This window comes from Accipiter gentilis, chromosome 11 (assembly GCF_929443795.1).
Source record: "Accipiter gentilis chromosome 11, bAccGen1.1, whole genome shotgun sequence".
In the NCBI taxonomy this organism is placed as follows: Eukaryota; Metazoa; Chordata; class Aves; order Accipitriformes; family Accipitridae; genus Astur; species Astur gentilis.
The window spans coordinates 7,918,876-7,934,682 of NC_064890.1; the positions used below are offsets into that span (position 1 = coordinate 7,918,876).

A 15,807-nucleotide genomic window follows, 5' to 3' on the forward strand; every position below is an offset into this window, starting at 1 on the left:
GGCAAACTTAGAAAAACGTAATTCCAGCTCCCCATAGGTAGGGATGAAGGCTCTTTTTGTTTAAGGACTGGGGAGCAAGCTTTCATCTTGCTATTGCAGGGCTAAGATGGATATTTGTGATGCTTTTCTCCCCAGTTAGGGGAAATCTGAATTTGGATTGCTACTGAAGCGGAAAGCAAGTGGCTGTTTGCAATAACAACACAGGGCAGCAGCAGGGCTCAGATAGCTCAAGGGGCTCCTGACATGCTCCCTACTCACAGAAGTCACTGCACTGGGTCACCAGAGCACTTGGACTGTCATGGTCCAGTTGGTCATCCAGGCTATTTCTGTTACCTCTAGCAAAGCCAGGACTGAACTTCAAGGGTTTCACCTTTACTCCGAGTGTGAACTAAGGCCATCTCTCTCGCTGCTTCCCCATTCTGATGGATATAAAAAAAAAAAAGGCACCGTGATCAACTACAGACATTTAAAACAAAAATGACTGTAGGACTGATGGTTCCTATGTGATGCACGGTGGACATCTTAGAGACCTGAGCTGGGGACATGGGTCTAGAAGGGAAGGGCAGAGCCTCACCTCTCCCTTAGGCAGGATTTTCTGCTCATCCAGTTTAAAGGCAGTTCCTATTCTTCTCCTTACAATAGGTGGCTCCTCCCCAGGATCAAGGGGGTATTCTCGTGGCAACTTTCCTGTGAGCTCCTGTAAGCAGAAAATGCTGTTAGTGATCTGGGAAATCCTACAGCAGAGCAAAGCACAACACTGCTCTTGAACTGTGACTGTAAAATGACAGGCATTTCTTAAAACATACCCAGTTCAGCCAGCTGATAAACATACAAGAGAGCACCCAGCCCTGCAAATCCATCCCAGAACCTGACACTGTGGGTGGGGAACTTTTCTTTAACCTGTGCATGAATACAGATTTCTGTGGCCTGCCCAGGGTAGGTCTGCAGGTGGTGCCCACCCCCCAGGGTGTTGGGCCCTGAGGCTGAACAGACTGCAGCATATATGCTTTCATCTCTGCTGCAGGGTGAGTAGGAAAGAAGAGCTTCTATCTGCTGAGCTGCTTCTGAGAAGGGGTGAGCAGATCCAAGAGCCTTCATGCAGGATGCAGGTCTGCTGAGTCAGAAAGCCCCACTGGCAACAGCTGTGCAGGTTATGACCTGCACAGAAAAACATTCCCACCTGATTCATGAGGTGTCTGAGAGGAATGCAGTGAAAATGGTCACTAAAAGCAGTGGCTGGTACCTCATTACCTGTCTGATAACACTTCATGTATCAGAGCCCCTTCCAAACCCCAGTGATGTCATGGGCAGCTTTAGAGCAATATTAGATGATGCTTTTTCAGACTGATGGGGTAATTTGCAAAGATTTCTTCAAAATCTGAAGCAAACCCCACAGAACTGGGGAATATCTGGAACACAGGAAGCAGCAACTGCCACTACTGATGTTAATGCTGTGGGTTTTTTTCCTCTGGACTACACAATACAGCCACACATATCTGAATCGAAGGCATTCAAATGCCTACAGAAAAAAGGCAGGAGCCTCACTACCAGCACAGCCCCACTCCTTGTACTCAAAAGTCTCCCCATGAAGGACAAAAGGCTTTTGTGTTCCTTAGCATCAGCCTTGAGAGGATCCAGCTGGCAGAGTAACCTAAATCATCTGAATCCCAAAGAACAGCAGCTGACCTTAATGCGAGTGCGCAGCTCAGGCCCCTGCCTGCCCTGGCCTCTCCCCCACTCCCTAATGGGGTTTTTCATTCTACTCTTTTCAGGTCACTAGGAAACAAGGACCTGGCCTTTTCAAATCTTTCCTTTAAGCAATTCCCAGCAAAATGGGTTTGCAGCACAGCTCTACGCTAACATGCACAACCCCCTTTTGCGAGAGGCAGTGTTGCAACATCTCAGAGTCCCATTCTGCATTGCCCCCCCAGCCCTGTGGGGTTATTTCAGCTTTTCTTCTGAAATGTGTTCCTTCTAGTGAGATGTGGCTCTAAGCACTGCATCAAGACACAGATTCCTGTACCTCTTCCTGAGGGAAATAAGAATATTTTCTTTATAACCTCTAACTTAGTATGAAGCAGGGCAGTGGGGAAAGAGTTAATATCTTCTGTAAAATGCCCAAGATGGGAGTAGAACGAAATTAATGTGGGCCATACCATAAGTATTCAGAGACACGGTCCTGAAATGTAATCTATATTAATAAGTAACTGGAGTAGTGATGGCCTGAAGTAACCTGATGCCACTGTTACGAATGGCTCTGGCCATGCTTATTTGATTATGCCCCCACTTTTAACCCTTTTTTATCTCCTGGTTTGCCGCCTTCTCCCTCTGTTTTGGCCATTCCCTTGCCAAAGCAAAAAGGACAAAGGGCAGCCTGAGAGGAAATGCTTCCAACTACAGGCTGCTGATGGATGAGCTGTATGATTGCAAGACGGGGTCAGATTCCAAGTGTCCATCAACTGCCTCTCTTGGATCATCTACAGAAAGCACGAACACTTTCTACCAGCTCTTAAGGTGCTGACAGATGGGCTCTGGCCAGCCTTGCAGCAGCACATTAAGGAGATACTGCTTTTTACCTCTGGCTCCATGCCCCAGCAGGAGCTTTTGCCTGCATCCCAGTTGCTTGTGAAATGCCTGAGGCTGCACCACAGACACATCTTCCCCTGCATGTGGTGCTGCTGCAAGGCATTAGTCATTGGCAGTCAGGCAGTGTTAGCTTAGGGTGGTCAATTCCTCCAGAGCAAGTAGAGCCCTCTTGACCTTGTCCATCAGCCCCCCAAAAGCATGTGACTGCTTCTTGCAGATGACCTTAGCTCTGTACTTGATGGACTTAGAAGACTGGATCTGGTCCTGCGACCTTTATCAGCACAAGTTGTTTGCTGAAGTCAACCAGGACTTCCCAGGTGGGAAAGGATTGCTCTTGTGGAATTAAGGACTGGAATTGGGGCAGCAGAGACTTCTGCTGACTTTCTTTGTTGAGAGGTATTTTCCACAACTTACTCTTGTTGGCATTAAAACTATAGACTAACTGAAACAAAGTGCGATGAGAGCTGAATCAGTGACCTGATGTGCTGTCACTTTTGTCAAAGGTGAGATACACGTCAAATATTGAGCAACAACTGGAAGATCTCGGTGCCACTTTCTGCAGCCAGCTTCCTCTTGTGCTACACATCGTGATTTGTTATTGAATTTCAGATTTTCAGGCCTGGTAAACAAAGGAGAATTGCTGAATGGCCCAAGTGTACACTTCTGCTAATCTTCACATATATCTGCAACAGGGTTGCGATTTCCCCAAACATTAAACTGATCTCTAAACTGGCCTCCTGTGTACTCTAAGAATGAACTGGCAAATGAGTGGGAAGGTTATGAGATGAGTTGCTGAGCTGTCCTGCATGTCCTGGGACACCCACAGTGGTTCCTCTTCGCAAGGTCTGCCACCACACTGCCACCACAGTGGTTCCTCTCCAGTGCCAGAGCTTATTGGATGAAGGGAGTCTACATGGAGCAGGTGAGACCTTGTGTGCTGTTTGTAAGAATGTGCTGGGAGAAGAAGAGCATGGAAAGTCAGGCCTGCTCCAAGAAGAAAGTGTATCAGGCTGGGTTTTTTTTGCTAATGATGTCAAAAGCATTTGAGAAGGGATTGCCAGTACAGAGGACAGCCTTCCTATCCCATTTACGTAGCTGCATATTCCCACCAAAGTCAGTTAGAAGCCTGGCTGAATGCATCTTAAACACAATTTCAAACAGCAGACATGAATGCTGAGTACCCTCCTACCCCTAAGCCAACTGGGTACCCAGCTGACATGGGGTCGCCTTTTCTGGGGGAGAAATGTTCTGTGACATTGCAATCTGGAGTTGGACCTTCCTGAGGCCTTTGTACAATGAGCTTTGTAAGAGATGACTATGGAATGAATCTCTTCTCCTGACTCCACACCACCTCCGAACAACAAGCATGCTATAACAATGCAAGCAACAAAGTGTTACAGGTTATAAAATGTCCATTGCCTACCGCTTCTCGGAGACAGAGTTTCTTTAGCTCTTCCAAGCGCTGGCGCAGTGTCTCTTCCAAAGCTTCTTGCCTGGATTTCAGTGCAGCCAGCATGTCTTTCTTGGCAGACTGAGAACTATCTGACTCTTGGGAACCTATCAATAAACAATGATTTCACTAGGCCAGCTGACAGCAGAATACACATCTGGAGTGCTTGTCATTTTACCAAAGCCTGGATGCAGTCCTTCCAAAAAGAAATCAGACTATGACATGAAGCAGGTGTTACCCAGTCACGTTTGTTTACCGCAAATTCTTAATGTTTAAGCTAACAGACAGAGATTGGACAGTGGGGCACACAAAGACATTTGTAATTGTTATCCAGAAAAGCAATAAAATTATTCATGTAAAGATTCTAGAAAAAAAAGACATACCATTCCCATGAAAATTCCCAATGGCAAATAACAGTACAGTTTACGAAGCCCTGGAGATGCAATTTTTGGAAATTAAGACTAGAAGAAACCATTTGACAATAACAGCCTACTTCTGAAGAACTGCAATTATCCTAGTAGCAAACATTTAATTCAATCCACTTACAGTGCCTGTTTTATGAAGAAAAGTAATGGACTGAAATTACCTAGCAAGATTCCTGTAAAACACACCAAAACAACAATAACCTATAGGTCCTTCTTGTGAAGACACAGGTCAAGAAATTTAAACTGGATGTCCAAATGGCTTGACTTTTCATGTGGCAATTACCCAGCAACTTCTGCTGAAATAAGTCCATTGCATTAAGTCAGATTTTGCTGCTCAGACGTCATGACAGCATTTCTAACTTCTGCTATTTTGGGGAACTTATTGATGGGATTCCTGATTTTATTTTGGTTTGTGATGGTGCTTCAATTGCTATCCAAGATCTAGCATCTCAAAGAAGAGGCAATGTTGGTTGCATCCATTTTGGGGTCCCCAACTTGAGCAGCTGATTTTTCAGGATGTGCTTAGCATTCGCCCTCTTTAACGCAGCTCTGGGCTCAGGGATGAGTTTATAGTGAAGTCACTACTTTGCTCTGATCCCCATGTTTGCATAAGCCGACTTCATCCTTTCATCTGAGAGTATGATGGTTATGGCCATACTGTGAGATGAAAAGCAAGCTCAAGAAAGGGAAAATGCTATCTCCACGTACTTCTTCCTTATATTACTGACTGTTGGTCAGCTACAAGTGTGGTTCAAAGCATCCACCTTGGGTTTACAGAAGCATCCGCCTTGGTATCTTGGTGGACTCAGCAGTAGTGTCCCATGTCTGTCCACAGATGACACTGAGAGCTACAGCTCCACACACTAAAGCTCTGGCCCACACACAGCTCTGGAGCTCAGCCTAAGTCTGCATCTGATTCCTTTTTAATCAACTCCATAGTGGGTCTTGAGCTGGGCTGAATGGACAGAGCTGTTGTGGTGGAGGGGTTGCTGTTGCCTGAACAGAAGTGTCTTCCATGGGGTGGAAGATACGACACAGGACCCTGTGAGACCCACACTCTTTTGGACTGGCAGTGGGATACTCTAATCTACCTAAAATGACACCAGACACAAACCACCAGCTGGATTGTGCCCAGTGCTTTGTAGGGACTTGTGGGGCATTTAGTTTACTGTAGGTTTATGCCTGCAGAGAAGCCTTTGACTCAGCAATGCTTTCAAGGGTGCTTCTGCTAGTCCACCCTGGTTTCTCAGTGGTCTCAGCACCTGCTGTCCCAGGGGGACTCTGGGAGGCTGCCCTGCCCCTCTAGAGCAATGGCACAGAGAAAGCAGACCTTTATTAGCTGCAGGAGTCAGATACAATGACATGCTACATGGAGGTGTCTGTGTACCTGTAGGATGGGGGTGAGGGTGGGCTTCTAGATACATTTGCAGTTTGGCCTCCAAGTGTACAGTGAAGACCCTCAGGCCAAGTTGGTTGAAAAGGTTGCTGCCGTTTCACAGAAGTCTGGAAGGAACCTGGGAACAACTTGTTGCTTTGGCAGGAAACCAGAGTGTAATTTGTTCTTTCAGCTGCTTCTTTCATTGCTACTAATCCAGCAGACCGTTACAGCTAAACTGAAAGAGGATTGGGCAGCCTGTGCCATCAAACAGTTCTGCATTGGCCCAGGGGGAGCAAAGAATCTTAGATCTTTTCCACCACTATTTTCTGCAGTTTTCATACAGGAAGACAGTTGGCACTTATTCTGCAAAACGCCACCCCGCTTTGTTACACCGTTTATTGGGCTGTCCTGGAGTGGGGGGAGGTGCAAAAAGGGCTCTCGAAATGTCAACCAGTGAGCATCATCAGATAAAGAAGGACGACCTCATGGTAAGATGTCTGTTTAGTTCCTGTATTCACCCTCATTTCATTTGGGTTTGTTTGCCCTTATAGAGCAACAAAACTCAATTCTGCAAACATGTCTGTGCTGCAAGAACTTGACGGGATCTTCTAGAGGAGCCTTGTATTTGCACAGGCAGGGAAAGTCCTCTCTAGCATTTAGTAATTCTTAATAGTAACCCTGGTGAGCAGTTACTAGCAAAAGCTGAGCTGCTGAATTTGTTCACTGAATTGCCAACAAACTGCTGAGTCCCACTAAAAAGTTGCTCACTATTCCAGCAGATGTTTCAACCCCCCCTTTTTTTTTCTTTTAGGACAACTTTAATGACCTACGTTTTCCTTTCAACTGCTCTTCCCCTTTCCTTCCTCCCTTTACTCCCTACCTCCACACCACCCTCAGATTTATTTTTAAAAGCTATTAGTTTTTGCACTGCAGGTTGCCACAGCAGCTACATAGATGCTGAAACATTTAAAAGCATATGAATAGCCTAAACCCTGGCCAGACGCCTGTGCTGATTTGGGGTGTGCTGACAAGAAGGAAACAAATGGCTTCTGGCTGAGCTGGTATGGACCCAAATCAAGCACAGACAGTTCACGGCATCTGCTCCAGCTGTGCTTACCCTGTGTGAGAACCATGCTGGTCTCAACCCTGCTGCAGTCCATGGCAGTGTCCACTGAGCACTCATTTTGCCATCTTTTTCACCCCTACCAGAAAGCAAAGGAATTGGGGGAGGTCTGGAAGCACATTGTCACAGTCTGAGTTAAGCAATGGGGATTACTGGTGAAACCAAAGTCAACTACTCCTTGGCACTAATGAACCAGTTCAAATTAACCTTTTCCAAGTGTGTCTTTGTATCACAAAGTCTTCAAATGTAGCAAGGGTTTAAAAGCTGTGGCACTCAGTTCATGGCTTGTGATGCCGACTTTTCTAGCTTGACCATACCTGACTTGGATGATCCCTTGGGCCTACTGCAGGACTTACTTATTTCTTCAGACCTTCCTGAAGTTTCCCCTTCAGAAACTGTTCTGTTCTAGCTGGGTTTTTTTTTTTTTTTCTTTTGTTTTTTTTTTTTTTAAATTTAAAAGCTGAACTATTTTGGGGTGTATTATTAGATTTTTATGGGTTGGATTCTCTGCTTGTTTTCACAGGTGAAAAGCAAATGGAAACTTGATCAGTTAAGAAAATCACACCCGTGTGAGATGCTTGTAAAGGAGCAGAGAACAGTGCTTTGTATTGCTGGGGTGCCTACAGCTTCCATTAAAGGCTCTTTATTTATAAATATGTATTAATCCAGCCTTGAGCAAGGCTGTGACCACACACCCACTTCTAAACCCAGTGGCAATTGACCCAAAAATGTCAGAATAAATCAAAATATCATAAAAACAACTTAAGAAATAATCAAAGACCAGCACAAACCAAACCAATCAAGCAGATACTACTACCTTAAATCAGCCTTATTAAATATGAAGCTCACCGACTCATGGCTGCCCAGTGCCTTCCAAAAGGGATCATCAACAGAGAAAAATCAGTCCTGAAAGATCAGTCCTAACACAAGAGACTCCTACTGTGACAGAAACAGTTGACTGGGAGGCTTTCTCAGGTATTTTATCTCCTACAGTTAGGGCTAATTCCTAATGCAGTAAACAGGAGAAATGTTGCTGAAATACCTAATTTCCTTGTACAACTTTTGAACATTTCTGTGAAAATTATTATTCAGTCTCCTTCCCATTTGCTGTGCAAAGATTTACCAAATTCTGCCTTTTAACATGCAGTTCTGCAGAACCATTTGATGTCCCAAAAAGAGAAAGGGTTGTGAAAACCCACCAGGTAGCAAGCACAGGGCCATCTCTTTGGTGGGCATGAGGAACCTACTGAATTGAGGCATGTTTTTATATCTGATGCTGCTTTAATTTAATTTAATCTGGTTTAATTTCAAAGCCAAGGCAATCGTACATGCTCCTTCCTCCCTAGCATACAGGATGGGACGCAGGTCTCGGTGACCTGAACACCCACTTAATACCCTGTTACTGTGTGGATACTCTATTCCTCTTCTTCACACTTGGTGTCTCTGGGCGATTTCTCCACCTGCTGACATTCAGGAGATTGTTGGCCATGAAACTGAGGGAGAACGTGGTCCTCTTTGCCCAACTCACTCCCCCAGCAGAATTAATGGCTGAGCTTAGTGCTAACTAAGCTTTACTAGTGCTAACAGGCTGGTTTCTGATCCCTCCAATACCGGTGAGGTCAAGACCGTCTTGGTGATGTCAACAGGAACATGAAGCAAGTGAGTCACACCCCCGCAGGATCTGACCAAGGTGACGTGCTGTGTCTGTGCAGATCTGCAGGGGCTCCTGGCTACCAGGTGTCAGCTCCAAGACAAGCTTTGGTTTGAAGCTTGTCAAAGGGCTGAGACCAGCAATGCGAGCCACCGTTTTGGAGAGGAAAGCCCTACCAGTGACTCACTGTTTGTCCCCATTTCCTCCACCTATTGTAGCAGAGCGGGGTAAGCTTTGAAAAGGGATAAATGAGAAGGATGAAAACAAGCAGGGAGAGCCAAGGCTTGGTGATAGCAACTGTGAGGGGAGAGGATATGCAACAAGGCGGCTGTGCAGTGGCAAGGCAAGAGCATCCAGGCATCTCTTCTCTTTCTCATTTTGTGAGCCTCCTGCTCCAGGAAAAACACATCTAAATACGGCAAACCCTTCACACTACATCCGGCTGCTGGCTCCAGCTTGCTGGCATTTGGTCGAGGTCTCTGTGGAAGGCTGTCCCCGGAGCAGGGAGGGGAGGTCCCCCCACGCTTGCTCCATGCCAGAGCCCAGGCTGACTCACCGCGCCAGGATGTCAGCACACAACAGCCAGCAACCTCAGACAGCCGCTATCTCTTGTCTCTGCCAGACAAATAGGATATCCTCCGTGGCGCGCGGGAGCCCAGCTGGAGCTGCTCCGCACAGGATGCGCTCAGATATCCTGTGGGCGACTCGTCTTTGCGAGCCCCTGCGCTCACAGGCTGGCCGGAGGCCGTGCGGGTGCTGTTTATCTGCTCCGACACCCACCATGGCAGTCCAGCTGGGAGATGGCCCCGACGGATGGAGTGGTGGGGGCTGGGGAACTGGCTGGCAGGGCTTTGTCGTGGCATTTTCAAATGTAAACAGGTCCCTGCACAGGAAACCTCTACCACTGATGAAGGAATGGGACTTAGGGGGCCAGAGGCTCCCCGAACATGCCTGCAGAGCTAAAGCAGAGGTGCTCCTCTACGGTCTCTTCTCTGCCCACTGAGATGAAGGCAGCGGTGGTCTGGGGTTCGGTCCAATAACCCACAATAATGGAGCTCCTCGATAGCTAGGAGACCAGACCTGTAGAGCTCTTAGGGCACAGACTGCTCTGAAGAAAAAAATCCACCTTAGACCTAACCTGATTTTGCTCTGATAATTACCTCTGCTGTCTTTAATTAGGGTTCATGCCAGTGTGAAAGCAGAGCTTTTATTCCTGGGCAAATCTTGCCCCAGATGTCCAGGGGTGGCCCAGAGATCCTGAGCACAAGATCCTTGAGCTAAACCCCAGCAACCCACTGTTTTGGGGGCCCCCTTCAGAACCCAAATGAGGTCAAATTTAAAAGAGTGAGCTTGTCAGAAATGCACTTGGGAGAATCAGGTATCAAACTTACAACTCCGTAGTGGACACAGACTGAGATCGAGGACTGGGAAACATGGAGGAGCTTAGCCTTTGGCCCTGAGCTGCTGTGACCATGGGGAAGTCACTGTCCCTGTAAAAGATTCCATTTCCCCGCTGCTGTGTCTTGAGACTGTAAGTGATGTGGGGCAGTGACTGCTTTGCAGTGCACAGCAGGATCTTGGCCAGACAGTATGACAGCTGGAAGCAACAACAAATACTTCCTTGCAGCTTTTGCTGCAAGCCCAGGGGAGACATGCCGGCTTCGGCATGCTCCTTGTGGTGCTGACAGCCCCTTCAGTGAGGAGGAGCACGATGGAAAGAGGAAATGGCTACAAGTAAGAAAAAAGGACAGAGAATGGTAGAGAAGTGGGGACAAACAGAGACTCAGTTCTGCCCTTGTGATTTCGAGTCACTCAGGGTATTTATAGCCTGGAAATCTACTGTGGCCACTTAATCATTTGCACTTATTCTCTCCAGTGCACACACTGTACTGCGATAACCCATCATTGTTGTGACTGTGCGCCGATAATCTTTGGCACAATGGGAGGAAATACAAAAGCTGGGATGGAGCCAGTGACTGTGCCCAGCAGGACAGGCAGCCAATGCCCCCTCCAGTCCAGTGGGACAGGGCTGGGTCACCTCTGCCAGCCAGGCTCAAGGAAAGGGGCTCTTGGAGCAGAGGGGTCTGGGTGACTGTGTGGAACCAGTCCAGGGTCTCCAATTCCCTGGTATCTGTCCTCCTCTGCCAGACATCCTCTCTCTACACTTTCCTCCCTTCACAAGTGTGCTTGTAGCTGCTGGAAGGCACATAGCAGCAGCAAACTCGACAGCTCTCCTTAACATTTTGGGGAGAGCCCTGTCCTCATAGCTGGTAGGACCTAAAGGCAGCTCTGAACACAGGAACCTGAAGGGAGCAATGCTCACCTGGCCCACCAGCAGCACCTCAACTGAAACAGGTAGGCATGCAGGTAGACCGATTCACCTACCCTGGCCTGAAGAAATGACTCACCTGGTCAATGAACTTTGCATGGTTCTAGTCACTAGCGCAATTCCGCTGAGTCTGCAAACCCCATGCTCAGCCAGGAGGGATTTGAGCAGGGAGCAAAAAAATACAGAAATAAAAGCATTGGCAGCTCCCAGTTTGGGATTTCCATCGATGTAACCCTGATAGGTGCTAGACCTACAGAAGCTTTTGTGGGCCTGATTTTCTGCCAGCTTTTAGCTGGCTACTGCTCTCCCAGTGTGAAAGCAGAAGTAGACCCCCATGTTTTTTTCCAGGAAGGCGAAAAGTCAGTGTATAAACATGAAAACAGGATTACTACCAAGGAGCTCTCACAAACTTGGGAATGGTGCCCAGGAGGCTGAGATCTTGGAAAGACCTTAAGAACTTCCTTGGGGTACTTAACAGTATTTACTTTCGAGCAGGAGAGCTGAAAAAAATGCCAAACAAACAAAGAGCTCGAACAACCCGACACCAGTCTGGGAGCTGCTGAGCTACTGTAACTCCCTGAGCAATGGGAGGCACAGACAGTGGATTGTATACTGCATCAGGAGGACCTAAGGAGCAGAAAGGCATCTCTGTTTGCAGGCAAGGCAAAGAATTGCACAGCAGGCTGCTCTGGAGCTCTGTAAGCACTGCACATTTTAACCCCTTGCTGGACATTTTCCATGCAAGAAAGCGTGGCTTTCAGGAGACATGGAGGATGCACTGATGCAAAACCGATCTCCTGCACTAGTGTGGGTTCAGTTTCAAGGGATTTGTGTTCATAGATGGACTCTTCCCTTGTCAAGCACGGGAAGGTTATTCTCTCGTGCTACATGTCTCAATACAATCGGTTTTGATAACTTGATGTGATGCTTAACAGAGGGCATTTAATTGACTGGAACTATTAATTATAGTGATACCAGCAACTTTGTCCTGCTGAAGAGTTTCTCACCTGAGCAGCTTCAAGCTCTTTGCAAACTATCAATCCTTGCTTTGGTCCTGGAGTGATGTTTAGCACTGTTTTACACACAGTTTACCCCATTCAGACTGACAGAGGAATTTCAAAGAAATACTGAGAAGTTCCTGACTCCTCTTCTCTGGTCCTTCTCTTCTGATGCTCTAGCTCTCCTCGGTATCAACTTCTCTTGGGTTTCACAGATTATGTCTCCCTCGTAACAGCAAGGTGCTCTAAGCTACAAAAAGTAACCTCTAGGTCCCCACACTAGTATGGTGGAGAGTGCTAAGGAATAGGTCTTTTGAGGCTGGGACACCAGGCAAACTCCAGCAACAGAGAGGCAAAGCAGATGTGCATTCTGTGAAGAAGCCACCCTGCCTCAACACTGCTGAGGGACATCACCAATTCCCAGCCTCAGTTTCCCTGGTGAGCTGCACTGGCTGGCTGCTTCCTCACTGCTGGCTGGGGGCTCTTTCACAAACACATCTGCCTAGGGATGAGCTAGGTGCCAAGGGGTGATTATGGTAGAAACTGTGAAGAGAGACCAGGTCTCAGCTGGAAAGTGAGAGGTTGGAGATGACATCCTGGGGCCAAAGAGGAAACAAGCAGCGGTAATGAGAGAGGGGGAAGCTGCTGTCTCTGCTGTTTGTGGGGCAACATGCTGAGAGACGGACTGACACCTGGACAGACAGAAAGGGAAGTGACTTTCATTTTTGCAGTGCAGCTTCTGGCTGCTCCCCATTATACCATGGCCAAGGCCCTTCCCACCATAATCTCTCCAGCTACAGGATAAAGGACCTACCTGATGACAGAAGACTCCCACTGCTGCCGCTGATAATTTTGCCTTTACTCCCCATGTTGGCCAGCTTTGAGGTCTTGAGCGTTCCAGTTTCAGTCAGGTCAATCGCAATCTCACTTAGGCTTCTTGCAGCATGAATCTTCGACTGGACATGGACACAGGAGTTAGTAATGATCTAGCCCTTCTTTAAAGCTCACAGAAGGAAAAAGTCCTTTTGCTGTGGCAGGAAACAGGCCTCCACAGCAAACTTGGATTATTTTACAAGAATAGAAGCAATCTGGCATGGTATTTGCTGCTGCACTTTCTACATTCTTAAGTGGGTGCCATTCTGGCATTGCTTGTTTGCTATTTTCTCTGCTTTGCCATGGACATTCTTCCCTCTTAAACAAACTATGCATGGAGTCACTGAGTTACCACATACAATAAGAAACCTTCAGAAATGCCAACATAATACACTGCAAAGCTCAAAGGCTAAAGACCATCTCTAGCATCTAAAGGAAGCCAGGAGGGACCTCTCCAAATCTGCAGTGATCTTTGGACCATGACAGTGGACAGTGAGGACACGGCTTAAATGGGCTGTCATGAAAAACTGGAAGAAAATACTGGTAGGAAAACATGTTCAGGTTATGGTCCAGACTAACAAGCTGCTTGCTATGCCCCTACTGTGAGTGACCTCTTCAGAATATTAACATCACTGCAGTAAGAAACAACAGCCAGCCCCAGCTCAGTAACTGGCCACACTAGGACAAGGAGTCACCCATTGTACACCACTAAATGTCAACAATCTAGGCACCTCCAGGGGAAAGTACACATGCATACTGCGTAAACCTATCTTAGGAGGGAAAAAGCTGACTTCCTAAGATGTCATTGTTTCTCCATTGGTTATGGAAGGATTTGAGACAACAAGATGCCCAGAAAGTTCAGGTGAGATAACTCCAGAACTTTCTCTTAATTGAGCAGTGAGCTCACACGTGGTTATGCCTACAGAGCCAACAAAGGCAGAAAACGTTCAGGGCAAGGAGGTTAGTGGTACTGAGCAAGGAAATGAGCACAGCAGCTGCGTGCAGGGTTGGGCTCACTCAGTCCTAGTGGCTGCCTTGCCTCTGCAATACAAACCCCGCTGTTAGTAGCTCACCATGTATCTTCAGTCCATTCTCCTGACAGCCTCTAGCAGGTGCTTAACATGAACAAGAGGATCAAGAACATGCATCAAAGTTTCTGGGGATGGCCCTTCAGTTATACCCCTAGACTACCAGGAAGAACCCTACATGAGGGCGTCTTGGGTGGCCACAACAATTTTTCAGTCCTTTTTCTAACCAGTACAGCCCTAGGATCACCTCAAAATAGCAACTGCCTTATCAGAACAATCCTCTCAAGTCCTCTATCTCATTTCTGACTGGGGTCATCTCCAAGGACTTCAGAAAAAAATATGAGGAAACTTTTCATTAAGCCATTGTGGAATAATCTGTCCACATAGAAAATTTCCTCCTGCCTCTTCTGAACTAATGCTTATGCTCTGAGCTCCATTTTATGTATTGGTTGTTGAATTCACTTCAGGTAACAAGCCATGCTAACAAGGAGAGAGCTGACAACCAGGAAGAAGTTCACTGTCTGTAACATGGCACACAAAGATGACTGCTATTTCATCTCCAACCTGGAAATTGGCTTCTTGCTTGCTGACCCTCATGTGAGCTCTGTAGTCACGGATGGAGGGAGCTCGGTGCTCAGCCCATCACCGAAATCTTGCAAGCCCTGTGCTGCTGAGCTTCAATTAGCCTGGCCTCGCAGGGCCATTAACCTGCAATTTTGATTTCCCAGAACCCAGAAAGCTGTTGGCACATTGTGTCTCCAGCTGCACGAAGACTTTTGTTCAAGAAGGTGGTGAAGCCCCAGTTCAGGATCACCTCTGCACCTTCTCAAGGCCAGAAAAGACTTTCAGCCCTAGTCATACAGTTCAGGCAATGGGCACATCATTACAGTGCTAACAGATCAGAAGCTGGTGGATGTCCACATACCACAGTATGATCTGTTCCCACTGGAACTAACATGAGATGGGACTACAAGGGATGCTTGCCATGATGGGATTTTCAGTGTTTTTTCACATCCTCAGCAAGCAGAAATCATTTTAACAAGAACTAAGGCTGAATTGATGGCTGAATGCTCACCACACTGAGCTTCACTCAGCTCTGTTACTGATTTGCTGTGGTGCTTTGGGTAAGACACTTAAGGTTAAGTTTTTAGTGATCCCCTGACTCTGTTTGCACATCAGTGAAATAATAAGTGAAATAAAATGTCTCCCTGTTGCACAGTGCGTTTCTAAGATTAATTTAAGACTGCAAATTAAGATAGCACTGGGAAAGCCTTATACTGAAAACACCCTCAGAAGTATTATCATAATTTAATATTCTTGGGTATTTATAGGCGCCATCATTACCATTCAGAGTCACCCAAATGCCTCACAAGCTTATTTCCACAGCAACCCCAAGAACAGGGTGTGTGCATTCACTCATTTGAGTGCAGAGGCTGAACTACCTGCCAAGATGTCAGAGCAGATCAGGCAACCAGTACTGACCCTCTTAAACTAATGCTACAACCAGTTAGACACTTCTCATTTCTGACAGCTCCTCCCCAAAATCAGCCCCAGGAGAAGGATAGCACTCTCTTAGCTTCTTGGATCTGACTTGGATCTGACATTTCTGGTCAAAAACAAGGTCTGTGAAACATGGTCTCCAAATAGCTCTGGAAGGTTAGTTCTAGGTGAAGAGGAAAGTCACTGCTTTTATCTAACGAGACTTCCTGCTACTGAAGTCTTGATAAGGAGCCTAAGCATCAACTGCTGTCTTGCTGCAATGCCAGAACTTTGCAGGTAACAAGTCTTCAGACTGCTGCTGTCCTGGTGATTTATCCCCTGCAGGAGTATATATGCTGTATGACCCTACATATATGTAGGGTTATGTATACCTTGTATAACCCCAGGAACAGCCATACTGATCAAACCCAGTATCTGCTTAACCCAATATACTGAATCCTTGCAGCGGATGTCTAGGAAAGGTACA

At 46.8% G+C, this 15,807-nt stretch overlaps 1 protein-coding gene across 6 annotated transcripts in view; it reads right to left on the reverse strand.

Moving 5' to 3' along the window:
• FRMD4A (FERM domain containing 4A) overlaps positions 1 to 15,807 on the reverse strand; it is a 384,064-nt gene that overhangs the window by 17,239 nt on the left and 351,018 nt on the right. For all 6 annotated transcript variants that reach the window (XM_049814079.1, XM_049814080.1, XM_049814081.1 and 3 more), the window contains 3 exons: positions 12,755 to 12,896; positions 4,010 to 4,143; positions 575 to 697 (listed from right to left, as the gene is read on the reverse strand). In XM_049814079.1, coding sequence (XP_049670036.1) covers positions 575 to 697; positions 4,010 to 4,143; positions 12,755 to 12,896 — 399 coding nt within the window. The remainder of the gene's footprint in view (positions 1 to 574; positions 698 to 4,009; positions 4,144 to 12,754; positions 12,897 to 15,807) is intronic.